At 36.7% G+C, this 25,829-nt stretch overlaps 1 protein-coding gene across 3 annotated transcripts; it reads right to left on the bottom strand.

The window, feature by feature from the left end:
• Positions 1-1,694: 1,694 nt before the first annotated feature.
• On the bottom strand, positions 1,695-24,378 carry GOLGA7 (golgin A7). 3 transcript variants are annotated; one of them, XR_008915558.1, is made up of 7 exons: positions 24,219-24,370; positions 23,839-23,980; positions 13,889-14,041; positions 7,077-7,178; positions 5,509-5,571; positions 5,177-5,250; positions 1,695-3,139 (listed from the first exon to the last, which is right to left on the bottom strand). XR_008915558.1 is itself a non-coding variant. In XM_001372990.5 (6 exons), the coding sequence occupies exons 2-5, from the start codon at positions 23,947-23,949 to the stop codon at positions 5,524-5,526; spliced, it is 414 nt and encodes a 137-aa protein (XP_001373027.1). In that variant the 5' UTR covers positions 23,950-23,980; positions 24,219-24,378; the 3' UTR covers positions 1,695-3,139; positions 5,509-5,523. The 3 variants fall into 3 exon arrangements, 2 of the variants coding, with proteins under 2 accessions (XP_001373027.1, XP_056669549.1); XM_001372990.5 differs by lacking the exon at positions 5,177-5,250 and having other exon boundaries at positions 24,219-24,378; XM_056813571.1 differs by having other exon boundaries at positions 1,695-5,571.
• Between the last annotated feature and the right edge of the window lie 1,451 nt (positions 24,379-25,829).

Raw genomic sequence — 25,829 nt, 5'->3', positions numbered from 1 at the left:
AATTCAATGTTAAAATTGGATAAAATTTTATCAGCGAGAAAAACATTGAAGATTACCATTGGACAAGCAGTTGAAACTTGAGCTCTTTGAGAGCAGGAACTATATAGGTTTTCTATTTGTAACTCTTGCAAACAGTACAGTACTGTGTAGCCATTCTCCAGTTGATAGGTATCTATTTCTAGTTCTTTGTGATCACAAAGAGTTGCTATACATATTTTGGTACAAAGAGAAATAAATTGCTCTTCCTTTTGTCATTGACCTTGGGACATGTGCCTAGCAGTGATCCTTTTAGTTAGCTTTTCATATAATTCCAAATTTCTTTACAGAAATGAAAACCAGTTTTCCTTGTGCTAGAGCCCAAGGTTACTTACCCTTCCAATACACAACCCAAGAGGCTGAGGAATAGTTCTTTAGTGCCTCTGCTAGCAAACTCACTGAGAATGAACCACAGAAATCTTTTCTCTTCTCACACTAGTTGGCATTAGATTTCTGTGGGGTACTAAACAACATTTAGGATCTCAGAAATTCTGACTGAAGATTCCTAGATTAGCAAAGATAGACTGTGTAGTATAAGAGAGAGGTTTAATCCTCAAGTATCTAGACTAGACAATGGCATGACATCCTCTTAGGTTATTTCCCTTCTTCCCTGAAGTTTGTTTCAAGCACCATTGTACTTTCTCCCTACATTTATGCACTTCAAAGACTGGTGATTTTGTCAATGTGGGCTCATCATCAAATAATTTGACCTCTCCATTCTTTAGCAGATAATCATGAATATCCCATGGCCTTTAAAAAAAGGTCATCAGGTGGCCAACTTCTAGCGATGAGACATTTTAAAACAACTACAACTATATTCCAGTTATACTGCTAGAGATTACACCCTTGTTGACACAACCTTCAAGGATCCCGGCTCCCCTTCATGCCTTAGTGATAACAAAGGACTTTATTGGAAGCTTTATTTACATAACTGAAAAATCATTGTTAATACTAATACAAACTATGGCTTCTACCAGGACTTCGATCCAGAGAATCTATTTAATTCTAAATCCATCATATTGAAGGGAATTTACCTAAGGTAAACTTCAATTTCTGGTGTCTATAAAGTGATATTTTGGATGAAGAAGCAACTTAAAACTTAGGGTGATAAGCTTCTTTAGGTGGGATGATAATACACATAATATTGCCTAACAATCTATCAAAGCATGGGCTATTGAGTATTACAAAATATTCCCATTACTCCCCAATGCAACCAATCACATTAAGATTCTTTCACTGCAGCATTTTTGGCTATACACTGACTTAATCTGTAAGATTCTGATATGTTAACTTATATGAAAGAGATCTGAAAAGTATAAAGTGCTAAATAAACATAAGGAACTATTATTATTTAAAAAGCCTTACCTTCTGTCTTAGAATCAATCTTAAGTATTGGTTCCTAGTTAGAAGAGTGGTAAGGGCTAGGCAACTGGGGTTAAAGTGACTTGCCCAGGGTCACATAACTAGGAAATATCTGAGGTCAAATTTGAACCTAGGACCTCCTATCTCTAGTTCTGGCTCTCTATCCACTAAGCCACCTGGCTGCCCCAGGAAATTTTTTTTTAAGTCAAAATGGAAAAACTCAGGCATCATGGAATACCTTAGAAGAAACAATTAAGAAGATATACAACATTATCAAATGAAATTTCCCACAAAACTATCAAGCAAATATAACAGACAATTTATTTAAGAAAAGTTTTACTAATGCATTAATATTTGGGCAAAGTTATTGCAATGGGTGTGAAAGGCAGACAGACATACTGTTACAAGCTATAGAAAAACAAAAAGGTTTTTATACAATTAAAATATTACGCCTCTGGGATTTAGGTAAATGACTAACAAATTCATAAAAGAAATTAAATCTGGAAGATTAGATCCAGTATTAGCACCTACAATATCACTTAAAGTAGAACTTTAAATTCTTCCATTCTTTTCTAGTAAATCCCTTAGCTATTTCCAAAGAACAATGTTCTCACGCCATAATGATTAACTTAATTTCAAGGTCTTGGGAAACACTGTCATGAAGAAAGTACGTAGAAGAAAAACAAATATTAACTTAAGATTTGGGGGAATTTTACTCAGGAAACATTCATGTTATTTTACCTGAACTAATTATTACACTATGTGCATCCTGAATACTGAATTCAAGAAAGGTTTAAGATTCATAAGTCTTGCTAGTGGAAATAGTTAAAAATAAGCACATACAGTATTATTCCTACCAAAATTTCCCCCCAAAAGTTATATTTATAATAAAGCCATACGGAAAATATTCATTACACTTGCTTATCACACATCAAGGGACAGAGCAAGGATGTCTATAGGTTTGATGGTTTAGCATCCACTTTATTGTGCTTACATAGTTTTAATAAAATAAAGAACACATACTATATCCTCCCAATGTTCATGGCAATGCAGTAATGATATAAAATTCTCAAAGGAGAATCAAGGTAACGGGAAATCACATGAAATACTGGTTCACTTAGTAATAAGTGCTACATTAAAAACAAATAGCGTTATACATTATCTTTCCAATGAGCTTCTTCAGTATGAGAAACTAAGAGTAGAAACAGATCTTCTCACAATCCTGTGAATTCCTTGAGGTCTAGATGTATCAGCAGGCCACAGGCATGGTTTACCCCCTCATCAAAAACCATACCCTGAAGAAAAGGCATTCTCCAATTCAGGAGAAATGAAACCAACCCTTGATATGACTTGCTGAAATAAAAAAAAACACCTGGTATGACAGCAAAACTATTGAGTGGAAACAATAGTCGTGGTGGCAAACAAGAAATGGATTTTGGATTGGGCTCATTTACCCAGCTCATTTTATTAAATTGTTTTGAATTTAAAAAGTTAAATGCTTCATTATATTTTCCCAGAAATAACTACAAAGATTACAGAGTCCTACACAGTTTAAAGACACAAAGTGGATGCTGAGTGACTAGATGTCACCCCAGGAGCGGAATTTTAGAAAGTTAGTCCTTGGAGTAGAATGGCACCATGGCTCTGGCAGCAGATACAAAGGAATGATGCTTGGAGAGGAGGTAGGGGATACTCTGCAGTTGGCCGGTGGACAGAAGAGAGTCCCATTCTTATGTGGACTCTGAAAAAAGGAACCAACATGAGGTATTAGAAAGCTATAAAGAAATATTAAAGTGTACTTTTATTTCTCTCTTCTGAACCAACTGACATGCTCATAGAGTAGTTCTATTTTGTTAGGGGAGTCTACCTAGGGGTTTTTCTGGATTTGCACTAGCTAATATTTCGTCTAGTAGAATGGTGTAGAAACCAAAATTTCAGATTTCTGAAGTTACTTTTTTATTGTGACACTGGGCAAATCACTTCTCTTTTTCACATGAGAAACCTGAGAGAGATAATGGTAGGTACCTCACAGGGCTGTGAGAGTACTGGCATATTTGCAAAATGCTTTCCATGGTGCTTTACAAAAACTAAATTGTACAGTGACAAAAATGATACTTTAATAGAAGGTCATTTTTCTATTGTGCATTCTTTTGTTAGAATATACATTTAATCTCCCCAAATGAACTTTAATTTCTGGACAACCTGCAGATTTGATCCAGGGAGTATATGTGCAGGGACTGGTGAAGCATTAAGTATACTTTCACAGACCCTCACACACATTCATTCATACAGCTGTTTGACATAATCCCAGCCCATATTGGGATCTGCCTCTGACAAACATACAGCTTTAAAAACACAATTGTGTTGAACAAAAATATTTGCAATTCATGAAACTATCCAGAAGTTCTTAATGTAAATCTTTACTATTTCAAAAATTTCACAGTTGTTTGAAGATTGATAGATTAGCCTCTTGTGTGTAATTGCTCTAAACCCCATACTACCTCAGAAAAACATTCTGTTTAGCAATAATAGCTGCAAAATGAGTCATGACAAACGAATTTTGCCAAGTTAACGCAGCTGCAATTGATAAACTTATTTCAATGGCATGTAACAAAAACCACACATAAGGTTTCTGATTGTTCATTTTTAGAAATCTGTTAGGAAATTGTAAATCAAAAACTGTATAGACAAGTAACACTACATATCACAAAATATGCTATCTAAGTCTTTCTTATAAGAAATAAATTATTGACACAAGTATCATCATTTACATCTTTGGGTTTTAAGGAAAATAAATTCAGGCAATATTTTCTGATGCCAGGTTAGACAGTTTTTTGAAAAGAATGAGTCTAACTTGATCCAGAGTTGTAAATAAACTGTGTGGAAGCCACTAATAGCTTTGTTCTTCAAAAGTGTTGAAAAAATCCTGAGGCAAAGGAGGGAAAATTAGAGCATTTAAACTCCATGAAAATCTGTTTTCTATGTGGACCCTCCCACATCTGGGAAAAACCTGTCTATCTTTGCTATACTCTGCCACTGTGCAGGGCACTAGTCCATGACAGCAACCAGTTGAGAAAGCTATCAAGAGCAGATCTTCAGGGGAACCCAGAATTCAACCTCTTCAAAGATTTGCCACAATTTGGAGAAATTGGCAGAAGCGAGGAACACTAGCACTTTCTCCTCTGAAGGAGGTGCTGTTGCACCATGGCCGGCTGGAGGTAGCTCAGGGTTTCAGAGAACTAAAGAACAGTTCAGAACAGTAGGAGGGCCACAGCATGATGGGAGTTACAGATCTTTTGGTAATAGTAACTTACTTATTTACTTGATATTCCTGAAGGGCAGACAGTGATATTTAGTTTCACAGGTTGGGTCAGGAACTGGCCCTGTGACTTTACAGAAGAGAAAACTCTCTTTTCCAAGGTAGATTAGGCCCTTCTCTGCAATGGTTTGAGAGCTGCTTTGGGTGTAGAGAGGTTTTGTTCTCTTGTTCCCAGGGTCATAGCCAGCATGTGGCAGAGTTGGGATGTGAACCTGGGACATCCTGGGTAGAGTCAGCTCTCTATCCATTTTATCTCCCTCTTGAGGCCAATGTACAGTTTACTAGACCAGCTAAAGTGACTTCTCTAAACATAAACATTAGATAGCAAATAAAGCACATGTCCCTCCCCAACACACATGTATCCCAAAGCCCTTAGGCTTGCCTTTCTTTATATCCCAAATGCCCTGCATATAGTAAGTCCTTAACAAACGTTTGTTGAATTGAATTGCTGGTACTCACATTTCTATGTGAACTGATTGATGGCAGGGCCTGAGCAGTCATGTGAGGAGGCTAGTCTAATATATAAAAATAATCTGACACAATATAGACAAAATTAGATTTAGATTTCTATCTAACCAAATTTAATGTTGATTAAGCCAGCTTTTACATATTATACTAATATAATTACTTATTTAAAGACAACACCATTCAACTATATGTAGCAACTATTGATGATTCTCCCATACAAGGTTTAAAAAGGTTTTCTACTTCCATGCAGTGGGGAAGAAAAATTCTACATATTCTGAATGTTCAGAAAATTTTAAAAAATGGGCCTCTAATTTGTTATTTACCTTTGACTCCATGGTTTATCTCCCACTGCTCATGCCTCTGTCTTCATAAATGGTAATTTCAATCTATATTGTAAAGCTGTTAAGAAAATATATCACTGGAGACTAAATATGGTAAAAGATGAGTTCAATTTGCTAACCATTGTCACCGCCATTGTTGATTTTTAAAAAAATGCAGCTCTATATCCCCTGCTCTGATATTGTCATTAAAATCACTTATTAAATATCCTTTGAAATAATTTTTACTTAACTCAAAAAAAATTTCCCATTTACTGATTAGTTTGAGAATTGTTTTTATTCTAAATTTTGCTTCATATCAAAACATCATCATTAAAAATCAAAGATTATCAGTTTTCCCATGTGTTATTTTATCAGGATAGATTTTGGCTCATTTCTTCTCATTCATTTTATTTTTATGTAGCATCTGTTCAGTTTCATAGTTTTATAGATTTGGAAAAACTTCAATAAACATAAGAATATATGTCTTCCAACTCTCAAGTGTAGTGAAACATATACTGTGTTTAACAAAACAGGATTGGGATTCCTGGCCCCTCCCACCTCACCAAAGGCAGTGGAAGCATAATGGATAGAAACAATTAGAAGGTGCAATGGATAGAGTGCTGGACTTACACTCTGAGTTGGGAAGATCTAAGTCGAAATGTAAATCTCAGACACTTACTAGCTGTGTGAGTCTGGGCAAGTCACTTAAACTTTGTTTGCCTCAATTTCTTCATTGGCAAAGTGAGGCTATTAATATTATCTACCTCCCAGAGTGGTTGTGAGGATAAAATGAGATAATATTTGTAAAGTGCTTTGCAAATTTTAGTGTGCTATATAAATGCTAGCTAGTAATGACAGTAGTGGTAATAGTAGTAGAGGGCATATCTGTATCAGGATGACATGGATTCAAGTCCTACTTTTGATGAATGCTGACTATGTAACCTTGGGAAAGTTAATTTAACCTTTCAATGTCCCAAGCAACTATAAAACAATCAGGTACAATATGTTGCTAACCTGTATTAGTGGGACTGGGATTATATAATCTAAAATTCCAATTAATTATTAATTAATCTACCTTAATTGTTTCTAATTTATTTGTCCAATTCACCCACTGCTTCTCAAAGCTCATGGCTTCTGAAAATGTGCACAATATGTCAAGGGTAATGAAATCAAACATCTGGCAGCTGTAATTGTTTTAGGTAACTGACAGTCAGATGAACCTATGGAACTGTAATTCATTTGGATGACAAGTTCTACCACACACTGAGTTTATCCATTTCAAAAGGGCTTTTGGTTCAGAGATCTCTGCAGCTGAAAAGCATTACTCATATCAAAACCAATATTACTACAAGTTGCCCTCAGAACAACCAAAAATGGTATCTAGAATACTGAACAGTTTGCAAAACACAAAAAGTAAGAAGATACCAAAGGAAATAGTTTGTAGAAAGAAGTCAAGTAACAGACACAAAACTTTCTAGGTCAGGTGGTAAAATCTATATAAAATTGTTTCTAGCCTATGCCAAATTATTTTCATTTTAGTTTTCTTCTCTTTACCAAAAACAAAAAGATACAACACGAAGTCCTCTCTCAATTGGGTCTGTTAGAAGGAGGCCTTGGGGAGCATATATCTTCTCATTCTGTTCCTGAATATATTTGGTGATTTTCTTCAGAACCTGTTGGAAAGAAACACCTAGCCTTTTTAGATTTTTAGTGGAGGTCCTTTTTAAGTTTCAGCTCACTGCATGAAAAATTCAGGCACTTTCATTAAAAGTTTTAAAGCAGGGCATACTGAAATTCTTCTGGCTTGATGTCTGTCTTTCACTCAAGCAGTAGTAGGCCAATCAATAAACATTTATTAAGCACCTTATTATTAAGGCACTGTTGCTAAGAACTAAGGATACAAAGAATAAGATGGTTTCTGTCCTCAAGGATCTCATTCTAATGGGGGGGGAGGGGATGAGATGCAAACAACCATGTAAAAACAAGCTATATATAGGATAAATTGCAGATGATCAATAAAAGGAAGGCATCGAAGAAAATTATAATAAATAGAAAGAGTAATACATACTTGCTACTTCTACTTCTTCATGGTCTACTTACCATACCAGGGTCCCCAAACTTTTCACACAGGGGGCCAGTTCACTGTCCCTCAGACTGTTGGAGGACCGGACTATGAACAAATCTGTATACCGCTGTCTGGGATAGTGGAGGCTGCAGCACTGACTGCGATGGTCCTGTCACACCTTGCACAGGCCCATCATCGCCACCACTATACCAGGCAGCAGTATACACAGTGTGGAATCCCCTCCCCCAGATCGCTGCTCACCATGCTGATGTCTTCCATTGTGCAGACACATAATCCTTTGCATGGCACCTCATTCTAGAACAAGGCGCCACGCAAAGGATTATGTCACTGGAAGTAGTATTGTACACGAGTGATGCCACACTTTGTGGCACCACCACACACAGTGCTCCTCTCACTGACCACCAATGAAAGAGGTGCTCCTTCCAGAAGTACCGTGGGAGCCAGATAAATGGCCTCAGGGGGCTGCAGTTTGGGGACTTTATAAACCCTTACAACAGCACCAAGAAGTCACTAATGATTAATAAATCCAATCTCAGTCCTCATGCAGCATTTATTTGATATGTCTCTTTCTGCCGCATTTGACAATAATCACAGAGTCTCAGAGCGGGAAGGAACTCTAATGGCAGTCTGTAACTTAACTAATAATCCCTTATAAGGTAAATAATGAACTCTGGTCAGTGAGTTACCACTTGAAAACCTCCAGTGGGGCAAACTCAAATTCCACTCTTAGACAACCTTGAGGGTTAGAAGCTTTCCCTGATATTGAATCAAAACTCTAAAACTGCTAATCACTTTTATCTCCTGGGGTCAAGCAGAAAAAACCAATTTCTTCCACAAATTCTTTGTGAACAGCTAGCCCCTGAAGTTTTAATTTGCTGGGTTAAAAAATCTCCCTCTCCTCCAATTGACCTTTGTATAGTATGACTTCATATCCCTTCATGTCAAGTCAACCTCCTCTGGCATGGCTGTGACTAAAGTCAAGACAGATTATGAAGGACATGCCAAAAAGTAAATAACAATATTTAAGATGTGGTTTGATCAGGGAAGAGTACTGTAGGGATAATTTTTATATAAATTACATACATATATATAATTTTCCTTTGTTGTGAATACTATTGTCTTCTTAACACAGACTAAAACAACACTGGTTTTTTGGAGGGGAGGGTGCCATGTCCTGTTACTGATTCATTATTAATTTGAAGTCTAATAAGTCCCCAAATATCCTAGACTTTAGGCTCCTTGAGAGCAGAGATTTGCCATTTTTCACCTTTGTATCCCTAATGTCTAGCACTGTGCACCACATATAAGAAATGCTTAATAACACAGTAGTGAAACTGCACAGTGAAAGTCTGTCTATTGTTACTTAAGGAATATGGCTGATTTTCAATGAACAGTTTTGTTAAAATATCTTCTATGATCAAGGACTGTTCTTTAGTCTCACCTTAAAGTTAATTTTAGTTATTTTTCTTTTTCCTTTTGAATAGATAGTAGAGGACAATTATTTTAGGTAATAATGACTGTGACAGGGGGCAGCTGGGTAACTCAGTGGATTGAGAGTCAGGTCTAGAGATGGGAGGTCCTGGGTTCAAATGTGGCCTCAGACACTTCCCAGCTGTGTGACCCTGGGCAAGTCACTTAACCCCCATTGCCTAGCCCTTACTACTCTTCTCACTTGGAACCAATATACAGTATTGATTCCAAGACAGACGATAAGGGTTTAAAAAAAATGACTGTGACAAAGGTTAAAACGGTTATTTCAGAACCAGCATGACTATTTTCTTTATAATATCCTTGACCTTTAGTATCCTGAGTTTCTCAGTAACTAAATTCCTGATACTATGATCACTTTCAAGAGCATGAAGTATAATGTTAGTCCTTGTCTTTGACTATACAAGTGAACTGCTAGACTGATAAACAACACCAAGGTTTAAACAACTCAAGGAAAATGGAGGCAATACCCAGACAGAATTCAAGGTAAATTCTACTACCATGAATTCTTCAGATTCAATAAAGGAAATTTTGGGACATAAGAAAGAAATTTAAACCTATTGGAATATGATGGCAATTAAGTGATCTTGAGTTCTCAATTGCTATGTTAACAGAGTAGAATAATTACACTGGCAATTCCTACTAAGTTAGAAAATCTTTAAATGTGGTTTTTGTGTCTGAGGACCAGCCTAGCTGAACTGAGAATTTCACCACCAAAAGGCTGGTCACCAGGTGATAGATGCAGTGTTTCAGTTCTTATAACTGACAAAAGCTGAATATTAAGACTTCAAGCAGATTGCAGTCTGCATAAATGGAAGGAGTACCCCTGCCAATGAAATCACAAGTATCTGAAACATTATCAACTAGAAATGGAAAAAAAAAATCAGTTTATTTTCAAATACACAACTCCTCTTTTGGTCTAATTTTTAAAGGAACCTCAAAAAAACTCTTAAATATGAGGTTCTGATTTCTACATATTTCTTTAAATGAATACTAATTGTAGATTAAAATTAGAAAAAGGGAGAACATTTTGTAGAAATTTTGTAAAAAATTAACTTTTAAAATTTAGGTTATTTATGTACTGGGTTTTTGAGTATGGCAATCTAGAGTGTGATTATAAACTAGTTTACATTTCAATATTCTATACTATTACTAATTAGCCAGTTTTTAAAAGATGATGACAAATACTTAACATAAATTCTTCAAAGGGTAGCTAGCTTGGAAAGGAGCTCTATAAATAATAAGACAATAAATTTATGCTAATATCCCTAGAGAAAAGGAGTTCTTCCCAGAACAAATTTACCTTCAGTAATGTTTTCCTACTTTCAATTTCAAGAGAAGTTTGAATTCAGTTAATCTTTAAGAAGCAAAAAGTCTTACCTCCTATCTCTCTATCACTACCTGTCAATCATGCACAAATAATGAATGGAAGGAAATACGCCATAAAAATGGCCAGCTCAAATCTCTCAAACTCTCCAATTTCTCTCTCGGTTCAGCTGCCAGAAATGGAAATTGGAGATTCAGTATCCCCTCACCCCAATCCATTAGAACGCAAGGATACTCTCTCAGAAAATGTCTGCATGACTGATTTCAAAGAAAGGATGCCTTCAGAAAAGCTTCCCTCCCTCCCTCATTGGGTAGAGATTACTACCAGGGAAATAACACTCCATTTTGTTCTATTAAATTCAACTTTTGTTGAGTAAGGTTTTAATTTAAGCTTTGATAGCAATAATGTACACTTGAACACCATTTAGAAAGAAGACAATTGTGTGTGTGAGATTCCAGATCCTGTTAAGTATTTTGTAGAAACCATCACTATCCCAAATAAGGTGTTAAAAAAAAAAACACAACTTTTTGGTCCCTTCAGTAACGGAGCAGCTTAATTATCCTTAAATTCATTCAGAATCCTAGAAAGGGCACTTTCTAGGCAACATCTTAAACCAACAATCCTTTCATCTGCAGAGTTTCAGTCATTTTTTTCATCATTTCGATTTCTGGCAAATTATAGCATCCAACAAAAGCTATTCCCTTCCTTAAGCCTTCAACATAACCATGTTTTATAAAATGTGGACAAAGATAAAGCATTCTTAACTACACTAAGCTTTAAGAATGGCCAACTTCTCCCTGAGAAAACTAAATTGGAGTGAGACCAACTTAACCTTCAAGAGAAAATAACATAGAATTTATCCAAATGAAGAATGCTGGATCCCCCAACTTCTCAACCCTTTCAGGATTCAGCCTTTTTTTTCCTTTAAAGGTAACAAAAGTTCTTGCATTTTTATGTCAGTTCTTTTGGATTTATAAGTAGATAACTTCCTTATATTTTTTGACAGTTGACAGTTCAGAGTGTAGTTTTATATGGGCTTTCCTGTTCTCTAAAAACAGTGGCATAGCATCATAAATTAATAGCGAGGTCCTTATTTTTCCTTTACTTTTAAATAATATTGTGCAGAGAAGATATTCCTAACTAAATTTGTAGGAAAAAACATCAAAATTGCTGATCGCACCAAAAACATACATTTTCATTAATTCTATTGCATTTGTCTTTGTAGCCTAGGATTTTCAAGTTTTAAAATATGCAAAACTAAAAATAATCTATTACTGTTATTACTGATAAATGAATTACATAACTCTAAGGGGTAACTTCTATGTAGATTCTTTATTTTTCTTGAACAATAAAAAATGAATATTTATAAAAGATACTAAAAAAGTCACTCAATAATGAAATTATAATTGGTTCAATTCCTTAATTTTTATTGATTTAGCTAACTACATCTTTTTTCTACAATATCATATTTAAATGTAGCTGTATCTTGTTTGGCTTATGGATCAAATGTACTTGTTATACCAAATAGCACAGAAGAGATCCTTGATTAAGTAGAAAAATAAGAACTCCCAGTTGAAGTGTAAATAGAAAAATATCTATAAGATCAAAATTTCCTTTGAGTTTAATAATGAACTACTTTCTGAAGTTTCAAATTAAAATCTATAATGCTTTTTTGGGAAGTGTTTCAATACTTCATCAATATTCCAAATAAAAGATTATTTTTAAAATGCTAAATATCTTAAAGGAAAAAGTTTAAATCTTCTAACCTAAATTTCAGAGCAGCAGAAAATGTTATGATTTTTGTAAAATCAGATGAAAAATCTACTACTATTACTAATATCATGTTTAAAAACTATATTTTATAAGAGATTTGGCTAAACATTTCTCATTTCTCAAATAGCTATGTTTATTGTTGATGTCAGTCCTAGGTTTGCCTAACTGTTCTCCAAAGAGAAATTTCATTAGATACCTAAATAATGAAGTTTATTACAAACTGATAGTTTGTCACCAAGTCTAAAAGGTAGAGTGAAACTACTCTTATTCATATGTGCATCTCTCTCTCTCTCTCTCTCTCTCTCTCTCTCTCTCTCTCTCTCTCTCTCTCTCTCTCTCTCTCTCTCTCTCTCTCTATATATATATATATATATATATATATATATATATATAAAATTAAACATGAATAAGGTACTTTGTGGCAATGTTTCTTTCGCTTCAGTTCAGAAATATTAGATTATCAAGCTTTGAATGCCAATCTCCAAGCAAATTATTATATTTCAATCCTTTACTTATTAAAAGGTGTATGGGAACATCATACATGATCAGAAAGGAAGATGCAATTTCTAAAAGTAGATATGAACCACTTAACATTTCTGATGTCATGCTATTTAAGATTGAAAGGCTATGACTTCTCTGCTAGTAGATAATACTACAAGTGCTTAGGTCGAAATCTTCTGAGTTTGGAAAACAAGTATATACTGCATACATCTAAGTATCTTAATATTTTAAAATAAATTATTTTACCCAGAAGGCAAACTTGAGGTAGCAAAAGCACATTTCTCATGCAATGTATAATACAGGATTGTTGTTAAGCAGTTTTGTCTGACACTTCGTGACCCAACTTCGGATTTTTGTGCCAAAAATACTGGAATGGTTTGCCATTTCCTCGTCCAGGTCATTTTATAGATGAGGCAAAGAGGGTTAAGTGACTTGCCTAGGGTCACACAGCTATTGTCTGAGCCTAAATTTGATCTCAGAAGATGAGTCTTCCTGATTCCAGGCCTATAACTCTCTACACTGCCAACTAGCTGCCCCAATAAAAATAGGTTACATTACTGTATTATGGGACATATATACCTGTTACAATGGCTATACAGTCATTTCTCTTTTAAAAGTTGTATAAAATCAGTAATATGTTGGCTTTGATTAGCAAAATTTTTTTTTTAATGAAAACTGAGTTTTCTTATAAACAAGAGTTTTTGTAAATAAACTCTTGAACTAAATACTTGGCTTAAAAGTCTAGAGCTATGTAAATGATGGTACTTTTGTTCAGGAATAATTATTTTGGTCTGTTTCTAAAAGTGAAAGAGTGCTCATTCATAAGTACTTTGAATATTCGGGGCAAAAAATTAACTCACATACTATTACATTTTAAGTGTCCCCAGAAAGCTGTTTAAAAGCAAATACTTATTTTTCAAAACCTCAAACATCTAGAATTTTTGGGGGTGGGTACTCCCTCCACTGATATGGACTGCCAATCTGCTAATACCTGATCAGATGGTTTTTATGAATTGTGACACTCAGAAAAATGTGTTGCCTGGTGATCAGTCTCTCCACACATTGGCCTTAGCAAGGCCGATTCAGAGAGCCTCTAAGAACATGTGCTTCACAAATATCGTCTTTAACAACACATGGTCACTTGTACATTATGATGAACTTTAGAGAAAACAAGAAGGCAAATGCTTTATATTCTCATAAAATTTTACCTTCTCATAATGTGTTTCCATGCACAAAAAGATAGTATATGCTGTCAAACAAGCTAAACAGCCTTCAAGATACGATTGGCCCCCAAGCTTTTCTGCTTCTGCATAAAGGTTATTTAGAGTACGAACTGTTTCTTCAAACTGCTGTCGGTCAATCTGTAGGACAAGCAGAAAAGAAAAAGTTAAGTTTTTGAGAAAACAATGTGTAATATTCTATTTCAGATTTTTGAGAAATTAGCATTATATGTTTGCTGGTCATGACAATGAAAATTAAACAATTAACTTCCACTGACATTAAATATTTGTAGGATTCAATATTATCTATTCTTCCCTTTATACTAATTTCCAAGTGATTTAACTCTTAACTTTTTTTTTAACCCCTTACCTTCCATCTTGGAGTCAATACTGTATATTGGCTCCAAGGCAGAAGAGTGGTAAGGGCTAGGCAATGGGGGTCAAGTGACTTGCCCAGGGTCACACAGCTGGGAAGTGTCTGAGGCCACATTTGAACCCAGGACCTCCCATCTCTAGGCCTGGCTCTTAATCCACTGAGCCACCCAGCTGCCCCCTCTACTAATATGTTAATGAGAATGCAGTCATGGTTTTCCTTTTCTGTCTACCTATGTATTTCTTTTAGATTATCTAATTGTATATTGTTAACATCTCAAATTGAGCATATGGTATAAACTAAGGTATTATAATTAATTCCACCAAAGCCTTCTGATTTTAAAAACAAAACAAAACAAAAACACTCTTACCTTCTGTCTTAAAATAAATACTATATATCAATTCCAGGGCAGAGGGGTGGTAAAGGCTAAGCAATTAGGGTTAAATAACTTGCCCTGGGTCATACAGCTAGTAAATGTCTGAGGTCATTTGAATCCAAGTTCTCCCAACTCCAGGTCTGGTTCTCTATTCAGTGCACTACCTAGATATTGCCCCAACTGGCTCTTTGAGCAATATATGAGATTCCTATAATCTCCTTACCCAATCTCCCAGGGATATTATTTCAGATTTATTTTCAATCTTTCACTGATTCCTGCTCCTGATAGCCATCTTGACACCAAATTCTGCTGATTTGGTCTGTTTTTCAATGACTAAAATTCATGATCAGGTATATATTTAACCACTATAAATACATATATCTCTTTGTTTAGTCAAATTCCTTGAAAAAGGAGTTGCTACCCAATTCCTCTTTCCTCATTTACTCCTCTATCCTTTGTAATTTGGCTTTTGACCTCATCATTCAGCTGAAGTTGCTCTTCAGAAAATTACCAAAGATCTCTTTTCTGACAAAATAGTCTGTTCTCAGTCCTAATTCTTCTTGACCTCTTGCATCTGATACTCTCTTCCTGAATACTTTTTCCTCTCTGGGTTTTCATGATGGTACTCACTCCTGTTTCACCTCCTACCTGTCTCCTTTGTTGATTCTTCATCCACCTCAGGCCCTCTAACTCTATTCTAAACTGGGTTCTTTTCTCTTCTCCCTCTACATTCTCTTAGTAATCTCATCTGCTTCCATCTAAAATCTCTTATGCAAAAGACTCCCAGATCTTTATGTAGGGTTCCATTTTTTTCCCTTGAGCTTTAGTCTTGCATAATCAATTGTCTATTAGATATTTCAAGTTGGATGTCCTGGAGATATCTGGAATTTAAGATATTCCAAGTTCATTATTTTCCACTCTAAATCTTCATTTCTTTCCCAAATTCTTTTTTTTTTTTTAAGGCACCACCATCCTTCTAGCCTCCCAGGTTGTAACCTTGATATTATCCTTGATTCCTCACTTTTCCTCAAACCACATATCCAAACATTTGTCAAACCTTGCCATTTATGCCTTTACAACACTTCTTACATCTGACTCTTAACCTCTCACACAGATACCATCTTAGTTCAGGCTCTTAATATCCCTCTTGTCTGAATTGTTACAATTGCCCCCAAACTAGATCTCTCTGCCTCAAGTCTCTCTCTCTACTCTCATCCATTCTACACATTTTTGTCAATCTAATTTTCCTTAGGGTATCTAGGTGGCTCAGTGATAGTGTTAGACCTGGAGTCAAGAAGACCTGAGATCAAATCTCACCGTAGACACTCACTAGCTGTGTGATCCTGGGGAAGTCCCTTACTCCTGTTTGCTTCAGTTTCTTCATCTATAAAATAAGCTTGTGGAAGAAAATGGCAAAACACCCCATTTTACCAAGAAAACCCCAAATGGGTTCACAAAGAATTGGCCACAACTATAATATCTCATAACAATAAAATTTTCCTTAAACGCAGTTCTGACCCTATGACTCCTTTCCTCATCAATTCTGGTGTCTTCCTGTTCCCTTGAGGGTCAAATCTAAATGTCTATATTTAGATTTTAAAGCCCTATACCTCCTGAACACCTACTTTTCTAGCCTTATTGGATATTACTCTTCTGCCTATACAATGTGTTCTAGCCAAACTGGCCTTCTCTTTGTTCCTCACTCAGACCATCCATTTCATCTCCTGTTTATGTACCTTTATACTGGTCATTCTACATGACTACAGTGGATTTCCTCCTAACCTTCACCTGACAGAATCTCTACTTTTCCATTAAGATTTAATTCAGACATTGTTTTCTACATAAAACTTTACTTTATCCTTCCAACTTCTAATGACTTCTCTCCATTTAACTACTTTGTGTGTACATATGTATTTATTAACTTTATATTTGGGCTGTATAGATTTTTTGTATATAGTTGCCTCCTCCATTAGAATGTAAGCTCACTGCAAACAGATATCATTTTAAATTGTGTACTTTACAGCTTTACAGTGCCTAGCATATAGTAGGAACAAAATTAATATACATTGATTATTGCTTGATTGATTACATCTAGGTTAATGCCATTACTTCCAACCTATTTTTACTCTAATCAGTACCGAATGCAGCTACAAAACTCATCTTTGTCATTTGCCAGGTCAATCTGATTACTTCTTTTCTTTTCCAAAGGGGCCTGGCAATTCAACAAGCTCAATTAAGCCACATCCTTTTTATCTGTAATCTTATCTTTCCTAAGGACCTACCAACATCTCATAGTTGAAACTCTTTTTTTCCTCTACAAGGCTTTCTCTGGCCTGGAAACTGCAGAATCTTAGATTTGAAGTGATAGATATACAGTAGCACAATTAGAAAGAACAATTCATGAAGGAAATCATGAACAAAATAGCAAGAAAATTAGCAGAGTACCTAAAGCAGAGATAACAAATTCTCAAGACTTTTGAGTTAAATAAGACATTAAAAATCATTCTCAAATAGAAGATTGTTAAAAGGAAGGAGATGGCTGGTACAGGTGTTAAAGAGATAGTTGCTGACTAGGAAGGGGCAGAGTTTCTGGCCCCTCCCCACAAGATAAGAGAAGAGCAAGGGGGGAAGCAACAACCAGATCTCCAATGGAACAAATGAAGCACTGAGAAAATGACTGTTGGGATGATGTGGGGGGCAAGATTGAGGTCTTGTCCAAAGAATTCATGACTCAAGCAATTTCCATACTGAGGGAGCTTTATTTCAAGAGGGAGGAAAGCAGAGGAATAGCCCTGATGATGGAATAGCAATAGTGATGGAAAGGCCAAGGCAAATGAAACAGGGTTGGAGGTGGAAAGGCTGAGAGGTTTTTCAGGAATGCTTTTTATCTTGTTTAGTTATTAAAGAAAGGGTCATTTGTTTGGACAGTTGTTGCCCCATCTCTCCAGGAAACTGATATCACTTTACTCACTGTCCACCTTGATCTTCCTGGCTTTACCCTTGGTTTTCGGTTTGCCCACTGGGTGGGAGGGGAGGAGGGAGTAGGGGAAAACAAACTGCAATGTAAATGAGATGCTAAGGACATGTAAAATACCCCACAGCAATTTTAGGTCACTTTTGGTTGATTCTGCATAGATTCCAAAGGGGAAGGCAGTGATTGTGGAAATTGAGCATGGTTTGAACCTATTCCTGTGTGAATGGGGAACTGAACCAACAACTCATTATGTATGAGATATAATCTAAGCTACTCATATGCCTTATAGAGTGGTAGCTGGTAGCCCCATTCTAATCAACTAGTTATTGTTTCTATATTCTTTTAACTGTGTATAGCTATTTGGCAGGGTTTGTGGGACATTTTCAGTCCACATCAGGGTTGTTAGTCTAAACCAATTAACTCAGAGGGAATAGCATTGAACAAACACCGAATGATGATCACAAGAATTGGTTGAAATAAATTTAGGTTTAAAGACACTATAGTGAAACAGTTACTTATACTGAAGCAGTTAGGTGTTAACAGTTGATAGTGTTAAGCTCATTTGTATCATGGAATAATAATAGCAACACCTTCCTCAGGGGGGTCATGAAGATCAAGTTAGAGAAACTATAAGCATTTTGAAAACCTTAAAGTGCTATATAAATGACAGCTATTCTTATTACTTCTTACTGAATCATATCTAGTTCCAAAATGTGCCTTCAAAGTTATAATATGGCAAAAATTCTTTGAATTACAAGTTGCTCAGAAACAAGATGGTACAAAACCTGAAACACAACACAGACTCCAAAATATTTTCTTCCTTTATGATCAAAATCACTCAGCATGAGCTAGTTATATTGAGGTTGAGATAGGGGGTTGGGAGTGGGGAAGGAGGTCACTCTGTGTTATAGGAAGAGAATGAATTGAATTTCTAAAAATGCAAGTGTCAAAAGAACTGTTTTTTAGGTTTCAAAAATGAACAAAATATATTTTAAAAAGTGACCACCAGCAGCAAATACAGATAGCATATGCAGTAAGAAAAGCCTGGAGAAAATACCTAGGAATTGCAATCTCACTACTTTATTTTCATGCATTTGGAAGATAAGTATTAGTGTCTTACTTTGGCACTTGGGCCTATGTCAGACCTATCACAAAAAAGAGATAAGAGAAGTACTACCAAGAAGAAATTTGAGCTAAGTTAGGCTGGAAGAGGGGAAAAAAATAGGAACCAGGTTGTGATTGCAGAATTCTTATATACTTGTTGGAATATGAAAAAGCAAAGGCTTAAAGCCGGAGCAGTTTACTGTAGCAAAAATAGGTAATGTAACTATATACACTAGATGTAAAGAGGTTTAAAAAAATCTATAATGTACTGATTTCGATTACAAAATAATTCCCTTCATACTTCTATTATAACTGAATGTAAAATATTATTTTGACTAAATTATAAAAATATCTTAAGAATTCTTCTAGAAACAAAGCCAAATGAAATGAAACACTAATGAAGGGAGTGGTGAAAATAGACTTCTAACAACTACTGTACTCTTCAACCAATAATGAAAAAGATACAAATACGTTTACACAGTGGAATTTCTTCATACCATATTTAGAAGTACTACAAAACATTAGTTTTCCTCAAATCAAGTTGCCAACTTTACAGTATTATTAAAGGACAATCAATGCCTATTGCAAAGCAATAAACAATTTCTAGGGCAAGGGGAACAACAACAACAAAATGAAGTCTTTCTAGTTGCCAACAAACAAAGCAAGGAAAATTTAACCTTGTACATACATCTCATTCTCAGTTCTCATTCTCTCTCTCCCCTTTCCCCCTTAAAAAAAATGCCTGTTTAAAGTATAACCTGGTGTTTTTATGCAAATATAAAAAAAAAACCTTCAAAGCCACACTTAACCAGAACCAATATCATTCCATAGTGTTCACTAATACAAAGGATTTCAAGATTTTAAAACATCAATTTCCTGTAAGAATGAGAAAAGTACTTATTAAATTTTGTTCCTATAATTGGACTATAAAGTGAGATTCTGCTGTACACAGACTTGAAAGATTAATGTCTGACACTGCATATGTACATTTGGCAAGGGCTAATAGAGCTAAGAATTTGAGCTTAAAAACTTATAAACATCTCAGCCAAAGAAATCAAAACTATTAATAAGCACATGAAAAAGTGCTCTACATCTCTTATAATCAGAGAGATGCAAATCAAAACAACTCTGAGGTATCACCTCACACCTAGCAGATTGGCTAACATGACAGCTATGGAAAGTAATGAATGCTGGAGGGGATGTGGCAAAGTGGGGACACTAATTCATTGCTGGTGGAGTTGTGAATTGATCCAGCCATTCTGGAGGGCAATTTGGAACTATGCCCAAAGGGTGATAAAAGACTGTCTGCCCTTTGATCCAGCTATAGCACTGCTGGGTTTGTACCCCAAAGAAACAATAAGGAAAAAGACTTGTACGAGAATATTCATAGCTGCACTCTTTGTGGTGGTCAAAAATTGGAAAACGAGGGGATGCCCATCAATTGGGGAATGGCTGAACAAATTGTGGTATATGTTGGTGATGGAATACTATTGTGCTAAAAGGAATAATAAAGTGGAGGAATTCCATGGAGACTGGAACAACCTCCTGGAAGTGATGCAGAGCAAAAGGAGAAGAACCAGGAAAACATTGTACACAGAGAGTGATACACTGTGGTACAATCGAAGGAGATGGACTTCTCCATTAGTGGCAATGCAATGTCCCTGAACAATCTGCAGGCATCTAAAAAATACTATCCACAAGCAGAGCATAAACTGTGGTAGTAAAACACCAATGAAAAGCAACTGCTTGACTACAGGGGTTGAGGGGATATGACTGAGGAGAGACTCTAAATGAACACTCTAATGCAAATACCAACAACAGGGAAATGGGTTCTAGTCAAGAACACATGTGATACCCAGTGGAATCGTGGGTTGGCTATGGGAGAGGGAAAGGTGGTGGGAGGGGGGGCGGGGAGGAAAAGAAAATGATCTTTGTTTCCAGTGAATAATGTTTGGAAATGACCAAATAAAATAATGTTTAAAATTAAAAAAAAGATTAAAAAAACCTTATAAATAAGCCATTCATATACAAAACAAGTGGCTGTGAAAAAGGAGCACCTCTCCATTATATTCTGGTTTGATATTCTGAATTGAAAGCATATACTGTGCATACCCAAGTTTTTTTCCATTCAACAAATACTAATATTAATATGGGTAGGGACTACAGTAAAATAATCTTTGCCCTTAAGTTATTTATAGAGTAATAATGAAAGCTATACATACTTATAATTGAAAACTGACATTTGTAGAGATACAAACTGTCACATGACAGTTCAGAAGGAGAGATTACATTTAGTTTGGGAGTAAGAGGACAAGCATAAATCAGGAACGACTCAAAAATCACTAGAGAAAGAACTTAACAGGATGCTGGTGTGACTAGATGGGAAATGTAAGATTTCCACAGGTGGCAAATGTGGGGAAGAACATTCTAGATGGAAGGAATCGTTTAATAAGAATGAAAGAGCATGGGTAGTATGAAAAGTAGATATACTAGAGAAATAAAATATATTTTTTTCCATGAAGAGTAAAATGTATATGAAGAGGAAGGAGACAAGGATGGAAAGGGGGGTTATAGATATGTTTTGACATTTTGAAAGGTTAACTTTGAACTTAATTTTGTATAAGAGGGAGTCACTGCATGTTTTAAATAGAGGAGTGACAAGATTGTAACTGTGCTTTGATATTAATTTGGCAGCAGTATGTAGGATAGTTTGGGAAGAAACACTGGAGTCTGGAAGGCTAATCACAAGACTGTTATAATAGTCTTGATGGGTGGCAATGAAAGCCTTGACTAGGACAACTGAAATGGAAAATGGATGATGTAAAAGACTTTTTGTAAGTTAAGTATTATATTAGAAATTGAGAAGATATGAGTAAAGAGTAGGATTATTGTAAGTAAAGCTAAAAACAAAAACAAGAATCCAGCCATAGCAAAATAGTACAAAGAAGCAACTAGCTCCTGTGATGAAATATTGGCCAAACTGACCAAATATTAATCAGCTGGCAACTTTCAGTGAGGCAGAAGTAAGAATTCATGCCGTCTCTAACTACATTTGAGCCCAGATGACGAGGAACCTTGAATGAAATCACTGACATAATTATAGGATCAAATCTTACGAGGAACTATTGAGGCCCTTTAGTCCAACTCCTTTACTTTGACCTGAGGCCCAAAGGAGTGAACTTGTAGTGACTTCTAGGTCACAGAAGCAGAGAAAGTCAAATCTGAATCCAGATCCTCTGATTCCAAATCCAGTACTTTCCCCTTTGCCATAAGCAAAACACAATAAATGTAATTTTGGGCATGCTAAATTAGAAGTGCTAGCAGAGGATCTGATTGGGATGTTGGCCACAAGGTGGGTCTGTGGGTCTATATTGTGAAAGAAAGTCAAGGATCAAATCTAGTTTGGGGAATTATCTATAGACAAGTAGATAAAAACAGGGTAGTAAGAGATAGTCTTGAGGAATGCCTTCATTTAGGAAAAGCTTAAGGATTCCTAAAAGGATCAGTGAAGGATAAGAGAACCACAAAATAGTGCAGGGTCTTGGAAGCCAAGGAAGAAAATTTTAGGGAAGTATAATAATAAAAACTGCAAAGAAAACAAAAACAATATAAGAAAACAAAAACAATAAGAAAGGCCATTTGATTCAGTATTTGGAAAGGGAATGATGACCTTAGAAACAATGTTTTCAGTAAAGTATGGAGGAAGGAAATGAGATAGCAAAGTTTCTAATTCTTTTCTGGAGGAAATTAAAAAAAAATTTTCACCTAATTCATATGATCTTAACATTTAAAATATGCTGTTACTTTTAAAAATTCCTGTGACAATAGCCAACTCATTTACTTAATGCCCCTTCAAAAAGCTGGTAGGACTGATTCCAAGACAGGTGTTTTGGAAAAGGTTATGGTAGAAATACCAATCAGTTTTGCCTAGCTGAGCCACTATTTATTTCACTTAATGACTGATATTTTGCTGACTCACCGCTTCAGTATTAATAATCTCAATATTTATGTGGCATTTCACAAATACTATTTGATCCAAAAAACACTTTTATAAAGTGGTTATGATCTTCATTTTCAAGATGAGAAAACTGAAGCATAGAGTACCACTGGCCTCACCGCTAAAGGAAATTGAGAAAGGGCCAGTGTTATGAGCTGGATACGGTATTATTTGCTAATAGAATTCTGAATGGCTCGACTATCTGGTAGAGCAACCCAACTGATCCCAAGACAACTCTATATTATTATTAAGGAAATTTCTCAAGTATGGACTCATCTACACCCACTGATTCCTTAACTGACATTCCTTAGCCCCACACCCACAACCTTCCCAATCACCTCTGAGCAAACTGTCAACAAGGGAAAAAACCCAACTAAACCTGAGTCTAACTATAGTAATTAGAAAATAGTGTGTAAATAGAAATAATAAATACTCCTTTAATTAAGGCACACAGTTCCTGGCTTCTATATAAATATTGCTATAGCAGTATGTATACCATAAGTAAATACTATATATACTGTACACAAATGCTATTACGGCAGTATTTATATAGAAGCCACAATAGGGGAATACATATACAAATTCACTGTTTATAATATATGCATAAATACTGAAGAAAGGAGTTACATTTCCATAATGCTGGTTTTAATGTCAATTTCTGGAAGATAGTCCTATTACAGGGGTGGTACATAGTCGTTTCCTTAGCTATTTAAAACAGGGCAGTGAGATACCAAGTTTGTTTCTGAGGCCCCTGGATGGGGTGCTGTTACCAAAGAGCTCAGGACTCTGGACAACTTTTGTTTTTTCTTTTTGCCAAATACAAAGCTACCCTTAAGGCTTTCGATGCAAGCACCCTTCCCTCTCATCCAGTCAATACTACCTACAAAGCTGCCCCGCGGCTACTGGGGCAACCCTACTAGCCAGTTTGGCCGCCCCCCCCCCCCCCCCGCCCCCAGCACCTCCTTCCTGAGGCGCTAGTGTGACTATGCCACCCCCACCATCTCTGCCTCGGTTCCCCCATCTTTAAGTCTTCGAGAAGAGGCCAGGCTGATCCCCCCCTTCCATTGCTATAGGAAAGATGTCGAGACAGCGCACTTCCCTTGGGGCTTCGTACCCGGGTTTCCAACTCGGCTGGAAACTTGGTCTGGAACTGGCACCTGGTGCCGCTGCTGTAGTCGCGCTGTATGAAGACCTTGCCGGACACGGGCGCCTGCTGCGGCCTCATGGCGGGCAGGTCCGGGCCGGACCGCGCTGCGCTGCGGGGGACACGACAACATATTTCTCCTCAGGCCCCCGGCTCCGGCCGCGCCCGGAGAGGCCGAGCCGGGGAGCTGGCCCGTGACAGCGGCCCCGTACCTCCCGCCAGTCCCATGCTGCCCAGACCAGCTATCCCCTCCGCCGCCCCAAGTCTTCCCACCCGGCCTGCTCCCCGACCACCCGAGGCCCGGCTTAGACCACCCTTGCCACCCCCTCCCCGGCCTGGGAAACACCGACCCGCCTCCTCCGTGGCCCTCCAGCAGTTGTCGCGCGGCCTCGTCCCTCACTTACGGCTGGCTGCAAACAAACCTCCTCGCCTCCCTACCCTGAAACCTTTTCCCCCAGAAGTCTCCTGCCCCACCCACTCCAGGCGGCCGTAAAGCGGAACGGCCGCGAGAGTGCGCGAGTCGAGGAGGGGAACGGGGCGGCGCCTTCCGCGAATCACCCCGCCCCGGTTCTCTGGCTCAGTCTCTGGAGAAGGGAAGGAGAGAGGTGTGACCCTTAGGTATGGGATTAGAAAGGCTGAATGGTCCGTGTAGGGTCTGTGTCTGGAAGTTGTCTAGAAATAATCCCATTCTGAGCGCTAAATCTGATGGCAGGAACTCTGCATTTGGAGTTCAAATTCTTCCCTTTTTAGTCGCCATGTAAAGCCATTAGATTGGAAGCTTCTTGACAGCATTGTCTGCCTTTTCCCCACCTAGCACCAAGTAGACGCTTAATAAATGTTTATTGAATTGAAAATATGACTAAGGAACTCTGGGTCTTGGTTTCCTTATCTGTAAAATGAGAGGTTTTACCAGACGATTTCTTTGCATGTGTATTTTTTTAAATTAAATTTTATTTTATTTCCAAAGGAAGACACCCCTATCCCCTTTCTCTCCTTCAATGCTTCCCAAGCTACACTAACCAGACCTTCACTGAGAAAGCAAGAAAAACAAAACCCACTTTATGGGGACGTATAGTTATACAAAACAAATTCCTCCACCTTCAAAAATAGTCTCAACATTCACCCTTATTTCTCGTATAAGAATTAATAAGTGCCTGTTATGTGCTGGGCACTGCATTAACCTTGTGGGAGTAGCCTAAAGGGGAGCCAACATAAAAGAAGTGCAAACAAACTACACACCTAAGTTGAAGATAAGATGCTAGCATGAAGGAGAATCTAGAAAGCCCTCTTGTAGAAAATAGGATTTAAGGGGGGGATGCAAGAGGCAAAGATGAGAAAGGAGTGCGTTCTTGGCACAGAATTCTAAAGTTCTTTCTAGTTCTTGACTCTGGAATATTGTATTTTGTATCTTCAGTGATTGAAGGCCATAGGCATTCTGGTGAATTCCCTCTTTTTAGTGTAATACAGATTTTCAGATTTTACTGATATGCTTTTGATAGAGTATTTTTATTTATAGGCTAGTGACAAACATTTCCTCTATCCCATTCCCCTGTGTCAACACAATCTTTTTTATAAAAGAATAGAAAAGAATAATAGGATTGAGAAACAGATACAAAATAAATAAAATAATTGTATGACTCTTGCCAAGTTTACTATGTTTCTTAAACAGCTAACTACACAATAGTTCAGTTTCTTATGTAATCTTGTTCTTTGTATATTAAAACACTTGAGTTTTTTAGATGATTGTTAAATTGACAATAGGATATAGGCTAGACCTTTGTTTTTATTGGTATGAGGAACTTCCAGACAAGAAAACTTCCTCTACTGGTTAAGGCCAACACCTTGTAATTTTTATACTTAAGAGTATTGCCTAGAGGAAAGGGGCAAAATTCTAGAGCTGGCTGGTGGCATAGGACACTTCTGAGTGTGGTCAAACCAGATTAAAATGTAATTGGAAAAAA

The sequence above is a fragment of the Monodelphis domestica genome, chromosome 1 (assembly GCF_027887165.1).
Source record: "Monodelphis domestica isolate mMonDom1 chromosome 1, mMonDom1.pri, whole genome shotgun sequence".
NCBI lineage: Eukaryota > Metazoa > Chordata > Mammalia > Didelphimorphia > Didelphidae > Monodelphis > Monodelphis domestica.
The sequence above is the reverse complement of the archived record's forward strand: the minus strand, read 5'-3'. Positions and strand labels throughout refer to the sequence as shown.